We start from the raw sequence: 15,268 nt of genomic DNA on the forward strand, positions 1-15,268 counted from the left end.
TTCAACCAGCACAGGTACAACCTTACCTGGGTGCTATTCTAAATACTCAAAGCCCTAGCATATCCAAATACACAAAGGATACAGGCTTTCCAAAATCTCATCCCACACAAACAGCCAAATCAACAATACACTGTCAGATTTATCATGAAAATTCTAGGAATGATGGCATCTTGCATAGCCATAGTTCCACATGCAAGACTACACATGATACCCTTACAACAATGCCTCTCACAACAATGGTCTCAAGCACACGGTCAACGTCAGGATCTAGTGTTGATGGACTGCCAAACACACATGTCCCTTCAATGGTGGAATCTCAGCAATCTGATGAAGGGGCAGTCTTTCCAAGTCCCTGTGCCTCAGACCATAATAACAACAGACGCATCAATGATAGGTTGAGGAGCTCATCTCAACAATCATACCATTCAAGGAGAAGGGGATCCCAAACAGAAACAACTTCACATAAACCACTTAGAATTATTGGCTGTATTTCTTGCCCTAAAAGCGTTTCAACCCCTTCTCAAACAGAAGAATGTTCTCATAAAAACAGACAACATGACCACCATGTTTTACCTCAAAAAAACTGGGCGGAAGACATTCATCTCATCTGTCCCTGCTAGTCCAAACAATATGGAAATGGGCTATTCACAATTCATCTATTAGCAGAATACATTCCAGGAATAGACAATCAGCTAGCGGATCTCCTAAGCAGGAATCCCCAACAAACTCACGAATGGGAGATTCACTCCCAAGTACTTCAAAAGTACTTTCAAAAGTGGGGAACACCCGAAATAGACCTATTCGCAACAAACAAAAGCGCAAAATGCCAAAACTTTGCATCCAGACACCCACATCCACTATCCAAGGGCAATGCTCTATGGATCAATTGGTCAGGGATATTTGCTTATGCTTTTCCCCCTCTCCCACTCCTTCCCTTTCTGGTCAGCAAACTACGTCAGACATCTCTGACCATGATACTCATAGCCCCAACATGGACACGTCAACATTGGTACACAACACTCCTAGATCTGTGCGTCTCATTCAAAACTCCCAAACAGACCAGACTTGGTAACACAAAACAAAGGTCAAATCAGGCACCCAAACCACAATGCTCTCAATGTAGCAATTTGGCTCCTAAAGTCATAGAATCTGGTTACCTAAAACTTCCATCAGAATCTATGGAAGTGATTAAGCAGGCACGTAAACCTACTACTAGACAATGTTATGCTAACAAATGGAAAAGATTTGTCCACTACTGTCAATCTAAAAACACTGACCCACTTACAGCATCTATACAAGATATTGTGTGCTACTTACTACCTACTTGATTTGCAAAAATCTAATTTAGCTTTCTCATCCATCGAAATCCACTTTACTGCAATATCTGCGTATTTACAAAATATTCAACACACTTCTCTATTCAGAGTTCTTGTGATTAAAGCCTTCATGGAAGGATTAGAACATATTATTCCACCTAGAACAGCACCTGTTCCTTCCTGGATTTTAAATATCATACTTACCAGTCTCATGGGCCCACCTTCTGAATCCATGCATTCTTGTCAAATTTAATTTTTAACATGGAAAGTTGCCTTCCTTGTAGCTATTACTCCTTTACGAAGTTAGTGAAATACAGGCGCTCATTCTTGAGGAACCTTTCTTCCAAGTACACAAACAAAAAGTTGTACTTAGGACAAATCCAATATTTCTACCAAAAGTAGTATATCCTTTTCACATCAAGCAAACATTGGAATTGCCAGTCTTCTTTCCACAGCCAGACTCTGTGGCAGAAAGAGCTCTTCATACTCGAGATTTCAAAAGAGCTCTTATACACTACATAGACAGAACTAAAGATTTTAGGAAAACAAAACAACTTTTCATTGCCTTTCAACAACCCCATAAAGGTAATCCTATATCTAAAAAAGGCTTAGCAAGATGGATTGTTAGATGCATACAAACATGCTACATCAAAGCAAAGAGACAACTTTTAATCACTTCTAGAGCACATTCTACAAGAAAGAAAGGTGGCCAATGGCATGTTTAGGAAGCATACCAATAGCTGATATATGTAAAGCGGCCACAGGGTCAACTCCTCATACATGTACAAAACACTATTGTGTTGATGTTTTCTCACAGCAACAGGCTACTGTAGGCCAGGCTGTTTTAAGAACATTATTTCAAACAACTTCAACTCCTACAGGCAAGCCACCGCTATGTTTTGGGAGGACTAACGACTTTGTAGTCTATGCATAGCATGTGTATCTGCAGCTACACATGCCATCGAACGGAAATGTCAAACCCAGTGTACATCTGTTTGTGGCATGTAGTGCTGCAGATACACATGCTGTGCATTACTTCTGCCATCTAGTGCTGGGCTTGGAGTGTTACAAGTTGTTTATCTTCGAAGAAGTGTTATCGAGTCACAAGATCAAGTGACTCCTCCTTTTTGGTTTCATTGCGCATGGGCATCGACTCCATTTTTAGATTGTTTTCTTTCCACCGTCGGGTTCGGACGTGTTTCTTCTCGCTCCGATATTTCAATTCGGAAAACTACAAAAACACTTTCTTTTCGGCGGTATTGGATCGATCGGGTTTACATCTTCCATCGACACATCGGTACCGTTGGAGAAAACAACTTTACTCACCCTTCGAGGCGCACGTGCCCAACTCAGGCTTATTCGGGCCGACCGTGTGGAAGCCTCATGGATCGGACTCCATTCCGTTTCAGTCCTCTGTGCCGCGTGAAATACCTGTATACAGACCAGCACCTGGTTTGCAATCTTTGCCTTTGCCCAGATCATCGGGAAGAAAATTGTGAGGCCTGTTAATCCTTCCGATCCAAAAAGATTCTTCGAGACAAGAGGGCAAGAAGACTCGAAATGGCATCGAGAAGCAGCGAACATCTCGACGTGGAGGAGGAAGAAATCAGTCAAACAGCAGTCTTGATTCGAGATTCCGACTCCGAACAGGAATCAGAAGAAGTCAGACCGGTCACAACAGGACAACATGTGAGTATGCCTGCCCCTGTACCCTCACCAAAACAAAAACATAAATCCTTGGGTACACCACTGCCGGAAGGCCATGGCTCGGCCCGAAAAAAGACTACCAGTGACCAACTTACCAGTTCGGCACCGAAAAAGGCTACTCTTCCCAAAACATCGGAGGCAACAAAGAGCTCCGTGTCCAACTCCAGCAAACATAATTTTTCGGAGTAAAAAATGAGAAAATCACTTTCGGAGCCGAGAACATCAACCGCATCATATTTTTCGATCCCGAAAAGTCTGCTTCGGAGCCCAAAAGGCCAGCATACACTGAGGAACATGGACTTTCAAAGAGACTGAAAGAAAGACATAAAACCTCTGAAGAGGAGTATCAAGTACAACCAATACTTGAAGTTATGGATGAAAGGCAATCCAGGATTCACATCCATAAAGAAACAGGCAGAATTCAGACAGCACCTCCTCTAAAACCAAAAAGAAAGCTAGCCTTTCAGGAGGAATTGGACGCAATGCAGCCTCCAGCAAAAGTGCCAAAGCAGGAGAAACCACCACCTCCTCAGTCTTCACCTCCTCATTCTCCTCCTCACTCTCCACACCTGCCTACCTCTCCTCCCACTAGACCTACACCAGTGCAGTCACCCACTCACTCTTTCGACTCACTACAGGACATTGTGGATCCATGGGACCTATATGATCCAGATCCCATTCCTAGCAATGACCCAGACAACTATCCCGCTAAACCTTCACCCCCGAGGATAGCACTGTGTACAATCCACTGTTAGCTAGGGCTGCAGCATACCATGGGGTCACCATCCATACGGAACCCCTGGAAGAGGATTTCTTGTTTAACACCCTATCCTCAACACACTCAAAATATCAATGCCTTCCCATGCACCCAGGCATGTTAAAACATGCAGATCAAATATTTAGTGAGCCTGTTAAGGCACGTATAATAATACCCAGGATAGAGAAGAACTATAAACCTCCACCCTCTGATCCTGATTACATAACCCATCAAGTTCCTCCAGATTCTGTGGTAGTTAGTGCTGCCAGAAAAAGAGCGAACAGTCAGTCATCAGGACATGTGCCCCCACCTGACAAAGAGAGCAGAAAATGTGATGCTGCAGGGAAGTGAGTTGCATCCCAGACAGCAAATCAGTGGAGGATAGCTAACTCACAGGCACTGTTAGCTCGATATGACAGGGCCCATTGGGACGAGATGCAAGACATAATCCAGCATCTCTCCAAAGAACATCAAAAGAGGGCACAACAAGTAGTGGAAGAAGGGCAAGCCATTACTAATAATCAAATTCGATCTGCCCTAGATGCAGCAGACACAGCTGCTAGAAGTGTCAATACTGCAGTGACAATACATAGGCATGCTTGGCTCAGATCTTCAGGTTTTAAACCTGAAATACATCAGGCTGTGTTGAATATGCCATTCAATAAAAAACAACTTTTTGGGCCAGAGGTTGACACCGCCATCGACAAAAATAAAGGAAAGATTCAGACACGGAAAAGGCAATGGGTGCACTTTACTCAACACCATACAGGGGATCTCAGTTTCGAGGTGAGTTCAGAGCACAGACAACAGAGGCATCCACATCACAGGCAAAACCGACCTACCAACCACAATACCAACAAGGTGGCTTTAGGGGCACATATAGAAGACAGTACCCCAGAAATAGAGGGAAATTTTAGACCTCTAAGCAACCTCCACAGCACCCTAAACAGTGACTTTTCTCATTCCCTTCCACGCCACACCTCTCCTGTGGGGGGAAGACTCCAACAGTTCCACACAAATTGGCAAAACATTACCACAGACAATTGGGTACTATCGATTATCTGCAATGGCTATTGCCTAGATTTGATACACACTCCTCCAAATATACCACCAAGGTCACACAAACTATCCACAGAACACATCAGTCTGTTACAGGAAGAGGTCCAATCTCTATTACTCAAACAAGCAATAGAACTGGTACCACAATCTCAAATAGGGACAGGAGTTTACTCACTAAAAAGATGGCACCCCCAGACCAATATTAGATCTCAGGACCCTCAATCTTTACATCCTGTCAGAACATTTTCACATGGTAACTCTACAGGATGTTATCCCACTACTCCAAAAACACGATTTCATGACAGCATTAGACCTCAAAGATACGTATTTTCATATACCCACCCATCCTGCACACAGAGCATATCTCAGGTTTGTCATTCAAGAAAAGCACTATCAGTTCAAATTGTTACCTTTTGGAATAACAACAGCTCCAGGGGTATTCACAAAGTGCCTAGCGGTAGTCGCAGCCTACCTAAGAAAACAACATATACATGTCTTTCCATATCTAGACGATTGGCTAATAAAATCAAACAGTCATACGCAATGCCAAAATCATACGAATTATATAATACAAACCTTGCACACACTAGGGTTCTCAAACAACTACCAAAAGTCACATCTACAACCAGCACAAATGCAACAGTATTTGGGCGCAATACTAAATACTCCGAAAGTGCTAGCATGTCCAAATACACAAAGGATACAAACATTCCAAAATGTAATCACAGAAATAAAAAACAAATCAACGGTACACTGTCAGATTTGTCATGAAGATTTTAGGGATGATGGCATCATGTATTGCAATTGTTCCAGACGCAAGACTAAACATGTGGCCCTTACAACAGTGCCTTGCACAACAGTGGCCGGAGGCACACAGTCAACTTCAAGATCTAGGGGGTCATTCTGCCCCCCGCGGGCGGCGGGAGCCGCCCGCCTGGAGGGAGCCGCCAAATGGCTGCTCCGCGGTTGAAAGACCGCGGAGGCCATTCTGGCTTTCCCGCTGGGCTGGCGGGCGACCGCCAGAGGGCCGCCCGCCAGCCCAGCGGGAAACCCCTCCCCACGAGGAAGCCGGCTCCGAATGGAGCCGGCGGAGTGGGTATGTGCGACGGGTGCAGTGGCACCCGTCGCGTATTTCAGTGTCTGCAAAGCAGACACTGAAATACAAAGTGGGGCCCTCTTACGTGGGACCCTGCAGTGCCCATGCCATTGGCATGGGCACTGCAGGGGCCCCCAGGGGCCCCACGACACCCCTCACCGCCATCCTGTTCCTGGCGGTCGGAGCCGCCAGGAACAGGATGGCGGTGAGGGGGTCGGAATGCCCCATGGCGGCGCAGCAGGCTGCGCCGCCATGGGGGATTCCCAGGGCAGCGGAAAACCGGCGGGAGACCGCCGGTTTTCCTTGTCTGACCGCGGCCAAACCGCCGCGGTCAGAATGCCCTGCGGGGCACCGCCAGCCTGTTGGCGGTGCTCCCGCATCCCGACCGCCGGGGTCGGAATGACCCCCCTAGTGTTCATAGACCGCCAAACATGCATGTCCTTTCAGTGGTGGAATTCCACAAATCTAAGCAAAGGGCAGCCATTTCAAGACCCTGTGCCTCAGACCATAATTACAACAGATGCATCAATGATTGGTTGGGGAGCTCACCTAAACAATCACAACATTCAAGGACAATGGGATGCCAAACACAAACAGCTACACATAAATCACTTGGAGTTATTAGCTTTCTTCCTAGCACTCAAAGCTTTTTTAACCTCTTCTTACACAGAAGAATGTTCTTATCAAAACAGACAACATGACAACCAAGTATTACCCAAACAAACAGGGAGGGACACATTCGTCCCAACTCTCCCTTCTAGCACAAAAAGTTTGAAAATGGGCAATCTACAACCAAATTCACCTGTTAGTACAATACATTCCAGGGATACACAATCAATTAGTGGATATCCTCAGCAGAAATCGCCAACAAACACACAAATGGGAAATTCATCCCCAAGTACTTCAAAAATACTTTCAACAATGGGGAACACCAAGCATAGATCTGTTCGCCACAAGCGAAAACACAAAATGCCAAAACTTCGCACCCAGACACCCACATCCCCTATCCAAGGGCAATGCTCTATGGATCAATTGGTCAGGGATATTTGCTTATGCTTTTCCCCCTCTCCCACTCATTCCGTTTCTAGTCAACAAGTTGCGTCAAACTTCACTCAACATGATACTCTTTGCACCGACATGGGCACGTCAACCGTGGTACACAACATTGTTAGACCTGTCAGTAGTACCACAGTCTAAACTCCCAGACCGACCAGATCTATTGACACAAAACAAAGGGCAAATCGGGCACCCAAATCCCAAGACACTCAGGGGGTCATTCCAACTTTGGTGGGCGGCGGAGGCCGCCCGCCAAAGTTCCCCCGTCGAAAGACCGCGGCGGTCATTTTGACTTTCCCGCTGGGCGGGCGGGCGACCGCCAAAAGGCCGCCCGCCCGCCCAGCGGGAAAGCCCCAGCAACGATGAAGCCGGCTCCGAATGGAGCCGGCGGAGTTGCTGGTGTGCGACGGGTGCAGTGGCACCCGTCCCGATTTTCATTGTCTGCTTTGCAGACACTGAAAATCTTAATGGGGCCCTGTTAGGGGGCCCCTGCAGTGCCCATGCCAGTGGCATGGGCACTGCAGGGCACCCAGGGGCCCCACGACACCCGTTCCCGCCAGCCTCTTCCTGGCGGTGTAAACCGCCAGGAACAGGCTGGCGGGAAGGGGGTCGGAATCCCCATTGCGGCGCTGCTTGCAGCGCCGCCGTGGAGGATTCCCTGGGGCAGGGGAAAACCGTCGGGAAACCGCTGGTTTCCCTTTTCTGACAGCGGCTTTACCGCCGCGGTCAGAATTGCCCCTGAAGCACCGCCAGCCTGTTGGCGGTGCTTCCTCCGTCCCCAGCCCTGGCGGTCCAATCTAGCAATTTGGCTCCTGAGGTCATAGAGTTTGGATATTTGCAACTCCCATCCGAATGTATGGAAGTTATTAAACAAGCAAGAAAACCCACTACTAGACAGTGCTATGCAAACAAATGGAAAAGATTTGTATATTACTGTCAATCTAAACATATTGACCCTCTTACAGCATCAATACAACACACTGTATGCTATTTACTTCATTTACAAAATTAAATTTAGCATTCTATTCCATAAAAATTAATCTTACTGCAATTTCAGCATATTTACAAAATATACAGCACAGCTCCTTATTTAGAGTTTCTGTCATTAAAGCTTTCATGGAAGGTTTAAAACGCATCATTCCACCCAGAACACCTCCAGTCCCCTCTTGGAATTTAGACATGGTGCTTACACGACTTATGGAACCACCATTTGAGCCCATGCACTCATGCCAAATGCAATTTTTAACATGGATGGTTCCCTTCCTTGTGGCAATTACATCTTTAAGAAGAGTAAGTGAAATCCAAGCCTTTACTATTGAAGAACCGTTCTTCCAAGTACACAAGAATAAAGTTGTACTTAGAACAAACCCAAAATTTCTTCCAAAGGTCGTATCACCATTTCATATAAATCAAACAGTGGAACTGCCAGTCTTCTTCCCACAGCCAGATTCTGTGGCAGAAAGAGTCCTACATACATTAGACATCAAAAGAGCTTTAATGTACTATATAGACAGAACTAAACCTTTCAGAAAGACTAAACAACTGTTGGTAGCCTTCCAAAAATCTCATACGGGCAACCCCATATCAAAACAAGGTTTAGCTAGATGGATTGTAAGATGCATCCAAACATGCTACATTAAAGCCAAAAGACAACTCTTAGTTACTCCTAAAGCACATTCTACAAGGAAAAAAGATGCTACAAGGGCTTTTTTAGGCAATATACCAATGGCTGAAATATGCAAAGCAGCCACTTGGTCACCACCACACACATTCACTAAACACTACAGTGTAGATGTTTTATCACGACAACAAGACACAGTAGGCCAAGCTGTACTAGGAACATTGTTTCAAACAACTTCAACTCCTACAGGCTAACCACCGCTATTTTTATGGGAGGACAAACTACTTTGTAGTCTATACACAGCATGTGTATCTGCAGCTACACATGCCACTGAACGGAAAGTGTTGCTTACCCAGTGTACATCTGTTTGTGGCATGTTCTGCTGCAGATTCACATGCACCCTCCCACCTTCCCGGGAGCCTGTAGTTGTTGAAGTTACAAACATTTGTACATATATATATATTTTTGCATTAGCATGGACATCTCTTTTCTTTTACCTATATACTCTATCAGTCCTACCTTACCCTCTGCGGGAAAACAATCTAACAATGGCGTTGATGCCCATGCGCAGTGGAACCGAAGAGGAGGAGTCACTCGATCTAATGACTCGAAAACACTTCTTCGAAGAAAAACAACTTGTAACACTCCGAGCCCAACACTCGATGGCAGAAGTAATGCACAGCATGTGAATCTGCAGCGGAACATGGCACGAACAGATGTACGCTGGGTAAGTGACATTTTATATATATATATATATATATATATATATATATATATATATATATATATATATATATATATATATATATATAATTATTACATGCATAGAGAAATAAATGTAAAACCAACTTTGCACAAATATGTGTGTATAGCTATGCATTCAAAATATACATTGAAATACATACAATGACCTCTGCGGCCACATTTGTAATAAACTTTTTTTCCCTTATTTCAAAGGTGAAGGAGCTTGGTGCCGCAGTATACAACTGCAGCTGCATGGTTCAAGACTTGCTGAAGCTTTTTGAAGCCTACTGGTCCCTAGGTGCACCTGGTGCCACTGTTCCCTCTCCCTGGCCATCTAACTATTCCACTACCTATAACAAGGATACTCCCCTGGAGGTGGAATTGAACGGGACTAACTCGGATGTTTACCTTTCGGTAAGGCATTTCCAGCGCACACCTGATTTGTATTAGTAGTGGTCATTGTTTAGTTGCCTGTTTGACTTCAATGGATCAGTTACACACAGGGTTGGGATCTGTGAGAGTGCCTTCATGTTGTTCCAAAAAATATATTGCAATTGTAAGTATATTGTCTGCAAAAGCATTTAGATTATTTATTTTACTACTGGTTATTTTTTTCAATTCACATTTCAATTCACATCCCAATAACATTTACATATTAAAGCTGTTGGGATTGGTTGAGGTTTTTAACAGTCCGGCATGGGAAATGATTTGTTTTCTTTCCCAATCATTATTTCCTTTGAGTATGTCAAGTGTGTATTTTAGGGTTCTTTCTAGAGAACCCTGTTTTAGGTAGTTTATAAAGTGCTTACCTACTCCATTATTGTTGCTCGGAGCTCTTTGAAACACAGCAAGCATGCAGAAAAGCCAAACTATAGAACCATCCAGACTATTACAGTGAGCAGACTGAAGATCATGCAGTAGTACTGTGCAGTGGGAGGTGATGCAGTCTCCATGGTTCCCATGAATCTCTACTGTTGACCTCCTGAAAGGGGCACGAATGGACCGGATCTGTAAATGATATATTCAGAATGAGTGTCTCACAGACAAAGGCAGGGGGTAGTCTTCTCTGCTTCCTAAGTACTCTTGCGGGCGTTTCTTGTCTTCTCTGCACAGCATGTTGCTCTGCTGGTGAGGTCTGAAGTTATCTTCAGTCGATATGGCATCCTTCATGCAAGAGATGCCATCTCCCAGTGACATGGTTTAGCACTTGATGGCTAAAGTTATGCTGCATACCTCCAAAAAACTATTTTCACTCTATAGGGCTGCAACTGTTTCTATAACGAAAATTAAAGCACAATTAAAATATTCTTTTTGTCGATTTTAATAGGAAAGATTTATGAAAATGCACTTTCAATATACTTCCTCTATCTCTCCTCCTCTTTTCGTCTATAGAGTGCCCCACCAGCCCTATGTGCTGAGGGACGGACTAAAGACCTGCAATCAATCCTCAGTATCATAGACGACGCCCGGCATTTTGTCTACATTTCTGTGATGGACTACATGCCAACAATGGAATTCTCATACCCCAAAAGGTGTGTTTGTTGAACTATTTTTCCATTCGGTCTATACATAACATCTGTTCCCATGTTGCCCTTGTTGATTCTTCTGCATTTTGGACATCAGAATATTCTCTTATAGGTTATGAGCTTCTCTGTTGTTTTTCATTGTAGCTGTATTTTTGAAGCGATTCTAGATGAATGCACTAACAATCAACTTGTAAAAAAAAAAACTAGTTATTAAATGTTTGTATCAGTCAATGCTTCTAGCAGGTAGAACAATATTAACCAATCTAGTAGCAGCCACAACTTTGGGTGCACTTAAATATGTAGGTATACAAGGAAATCTGTTTCAGAATAAATAACATTAATACTTCAATGAACAATGGCATAGAAAGAAAGGACATGACTTGTTATTTTTTACATTTTTTTTGTATCTAGTTTTGGTGTTCTTGTCTTTTAAGGATTTCCAATAGGCTTATGAATTTAGAGTGCGGCCAATGAGATATTGCACAAGTCGCATCAACTTTGCATTCAGAGTTGCAAAGCTACCCTTTGTTGATTAAATAATCATTATGTTCTCTGACAACTACAAGAGGGTACTTGTTTCTGACCAAGTCCCTTTTCCCACCTGACTTTCCAGTGGTAGCTAGGCCCAGCAGTCAAGGCCTATTCTAGTAAGTGGTAGTAGGTTTGCATCTCAGATACAGTATGTTGCTTTATGATCACATACAATAAACTGAATATGGAGTGGGACATTACTCTAAATAATTATTTTTTATTTAGAATTAATTAAAGCATAGCCACTACAGCTAGGCACACCACTGAAACCAGAGGTTTCAGCCAGGATACGATCCCAGAAAGCAAACAACGTTGCATATGAGAAATTATAGGAAATGTGAAGTAACTGATCGTGGTCATTCAGAGAGCCTAATACAGTTTAGTATTATTTATCTGTTGTAACACCAGGACTGTGCTGGGTTATTAGAACTGGGGTTTCTGGTTGGTTGGTGTGGTCTTCGTCTTGTCTGTGTTCCACCCTGAAGTCCATACCCTGTAGGGAAATGGACCACCTCAGCAGTTTTGGATTCTCGTCCCTCATTTGCATGAGCCACCTGAGGGGCCTGTGGTCAGTTTGAATTAAGAAGTGAGTGCCAAACAGGTATGGTCACACAAATCCTATCCACACCGCTGATCACCAGTGTTAGAACTGGAGTTCCTGGTTGTCAGCGCAAGCACCCTGTGCAAGCAGGAATCACCACTCTAGTCAGAGTAAGCTAGATACACACTTAGAGATAACCTGTGATCACCCTCTGGGAGCTCAGCACAGAGCAGTCAGGCTTATCTAAAGAGGTAACATACAACAAACACACACACACACACTTGCACAATGAAAACACCACAAAAAGACTCCACACAGGTTTAGAAAAATATACTTTTTTGTGGGTAAATCAAGACCAAAACAACAATAATCCAATCAGCAGAGGTCAAGATATGAATTTTTAAAGAATAAATTAAAAAGTTGTGCTTAGAAGTGAATACTGCTTAGGGGTTACTGGAGGTCGTGCTAGATCCAGGTAAATCCAAACTTTAGGCCGACTGCGATAGAGGGCAGGCTGGTTACAGGACACAAGCAGGGCCCTCTAAGAAAGTACCTTAGATGGAAGGAGCGTTGACGTTGAGGACTCTGTGCGGAGCAGAGGAAGAGAAATGCGTTGCTGTTGATTGTGGAGATGCAGGCAATGCATTGGTTCTGAGCTGCAGAGTGTTGAGGAAGCATCGAAGTCGAGCAGTGATAGGCTTCGAGATGATGCATCGTCAAGCTGCGCAGTGTCGAAGATATGTCAGAGTCCAAGGATGATGCATGGCAAAGTCGGCTGTGCAGTGTCTGCTTCTCAAGCAGCAGCAGCGATGTGTTGTTGTTGAGTGGAAGTGCCAAGACAAAAGCAATTAGTGGAGCACACACAATCATAATTCCATGAACCTGAATGCTAAATTCAGTAATCATTGCATACCAATGAGAATATGCAGGTTTCGAGTAAAAAAAAAATATAGTCAGAAATAGTAGTCACTACATAAATATACAGGTATGTGGCAGATTGCTCTATATATATCTATTTATTAAACAAAAATGTTTCCATTGCAGAATTCAATTCTTAATAGTCACAATTCAAGTACATTTTTTAACAGTTCCAAAAAATGAAGAATCCATCTGCAGGTATTCTCGCAAATGTTGACAGGATCCATAGTCTCATTGGTATGCAATTATTACAGAATTTAGCATTTTGGACAGCTAGGGTTCATGGGATTATGATAGTGTGTGCTCCACTAATTGCTTTTGTCTTGATACTAACTGGTTTAGTGTTTTCCATTCCAGTATACATACTTTGGCAACAGGTATGTTTTTAGTGTTTGAGAACCATATATGAATGTAAGAAAATTTGAAGGAAGGTGCAGCTAAATAAAGTCATTGAGTGGAAGTGCCCCTGTTCCAATCTGTACGTCGTCGTCGATGCGTAGGTTTTTTTGGGTTGCAGCACAGATACTCAATTCCAAGGGCGTAGGACTGGACTGGCACCACTTGGCACAGCAGGACTCACAGCAGACAGAGTCCATGTGCTGGTGGCAGGTTGCAGACATGTTTTTAATGTTCCTGAGACTGCAGAAGAACAGGGGCAAGCCAGCAAGCCCGTGGAGTCACTCTGGGATCAGGTGAGATGGGTCCAGTCCTTGTCCTCAGCAGGGCAGATCATCGAAGCAGAAAGCAGTCCTTCCAGGGCAGCAGTCCAACATAGTGGTAATCCTTGTAGCACAGCAGTCTTTACAAGGGCACTGTCTTTTTAGAGTCAGAGGCCCAGTACTTATTTGCAAAAGTGTCTTTGAAGTGGAGGTGACTTCAAAGAAGGGTCTTTGAAGTGCACAGAGGTCCTTTATTCCTAGCCCTGGCTCCAGACTATCAGTTGGGGGTAGTAAGTCCTTTGTATTTGGAGAGGCACTCCCTATTCAGGTGTAAGTGTCAGCTCCCTCTCCATCTTCCTGCCCAGGAATAGCTATCCGAATGCAGATGAGTTCCATGTCACACCCGGGCTTCCTGTGTTTCTGGCTGTTTAGAGGGACTGCATAAAGTGTAGCAGTCACCTACAGCAAACGTGCATTGAAGACAGGCTGCAAGGCACACAGAACAGTAAAAGCAAAGAAATGCCTACTTTCTAAAAGTGGAATTCCTAAAATAATGTTAAATCCACCTTTACCACTAAAGAGGATTTGTCCTTCATAATAATAAAGTGATTTACAAAGTGCCTGGTTACGCCAAATGGAGTGTCCCCACTCTAAACAGACAATATACAGACCCACCTCCAGACAACAGAATATTAGCCCCAGAGGGTGCCTTAAAAACCACGTCTTGAGTTTCTTGCCGAAGGCTGATTCAGAGCCCTCCTGTCTCAGGTTAAGAGGCAAAGAATTCCATCATTTAGGGGCCAAAAACCAAAGGAGCTTTAGCCCCAAAAAGCTTTTGTTATCACAGGGATAACAATACGCAAAGCTCCAGCAGATCTGAGATTTCTGTTCAGTACATATCATTTTTCTAAGGAATGTAAATATCCAGGTCCTCTCCCATTTAGAATTTTGTGACAAAAGCACAAATCCCTGAAGGGAACTCTTCCTCACAGGGAGCCAGCGTAGATTAGCAAGAGCGGACCTAGTAGACTCATCTCAGTATATTAAGCAGATATACAACCGCATTCTGCACTCTGAAGTTTAGCCAGTCTACCTTGTGAGACCGCAAGATTCAGCACATTACAGTAGTCTAGCCTGGAGATGACTAAGGCCTGGACTACTAATTCTTTGGTCTCCTCTTGGCGAAAGTTTAAGATTTTACTCAGAATTTTCTAAGTTCTGAAGCACATTCCCACTGGTGCCGATGTTCTTCACTTTCGGCTTAGGCATTGGTACAGGCTCCAATACATCTGGACACCCTCCGGAGCACCAAATTGATGGTTGTTTCCCTATTAACAGTACCTCAGTTTTACCAGCATTTAGTTAGAAGCAACTCTAACTAAGTCACCCATTCCGCATGTCAACCAGACAAGATCTAAGCTAAGTTGCGGACGCTCCTCAGTTCTGAGAAAGGGTGATAATAAGCTGCGTGTCATTGGCGCTGATAAAATGTTAAAGCCATGACGCCTGATGACATTTGCAAGCGGGCACATACACAGATTGAACAGACTAGGGCTCAGTGCTGAACCCTGCGGGCCCCCTGCTCCAGAGGCACCTCCTCCAAGAAAAACGGTTGTTGAACCACCTGAAAGGTTCGGTTCTGGAGAAAGGAAGCTATCCAGGGCAGAGCCAACTCCCCAACTCTGTTCTTCCACAGCCGTTCCAACAGAGTACTATGGGAGACAGTATCAAAAGCTG

At 44.1% G+C, this 15,268-nt stretch overlaps 1 protein-coding gene across 2 annotated transcripts in view; it reads left to right on the forward strand.

Annotated features, from left to right (window-relative positions):
• Nucleotides 1–15,268, forward strand: part of PLD3 (phospholipase D family member 3) — a 292,670-nt gene that overhangs the window by 215,883 nt on the left and 61,519 nt on the right. For both annotated transcript variants that reach the window (XM_069207231.1, XM_069207232.1), the window contains 2 exons: nucleotides 9,570–9,770; nucleotides 10,749–10,888. In XM_069207231.1, coding sequence (XP_069063332.1) covers nucleotides 9,570–9,770; nucleotides 10,749–10,888 — 341 coding nt within the window. The remainder of the gene's footprint in view (nucleotides 1–9,569; nucleotides 9,771–10,748; nucleotides 10,889–15,268) is intronic.

The sequence above is a fragment of the Pleurodeles waltl genome, chromosome 9 (genome assembly GCF_031143425.1).
Source record: "Pleurodeles waltl isolate 20211129_DDA chromosome 9, aPleWal1.hap1.20221129, whole genome shotgun sequence".
Taxonomy (NCBI): domain Eukaryota; kingdom Metazoa; phylum Chordata; class Amphibia; order Caudata; family Salamandridae; genus Pleurodeles; species Pleurodeles waltl.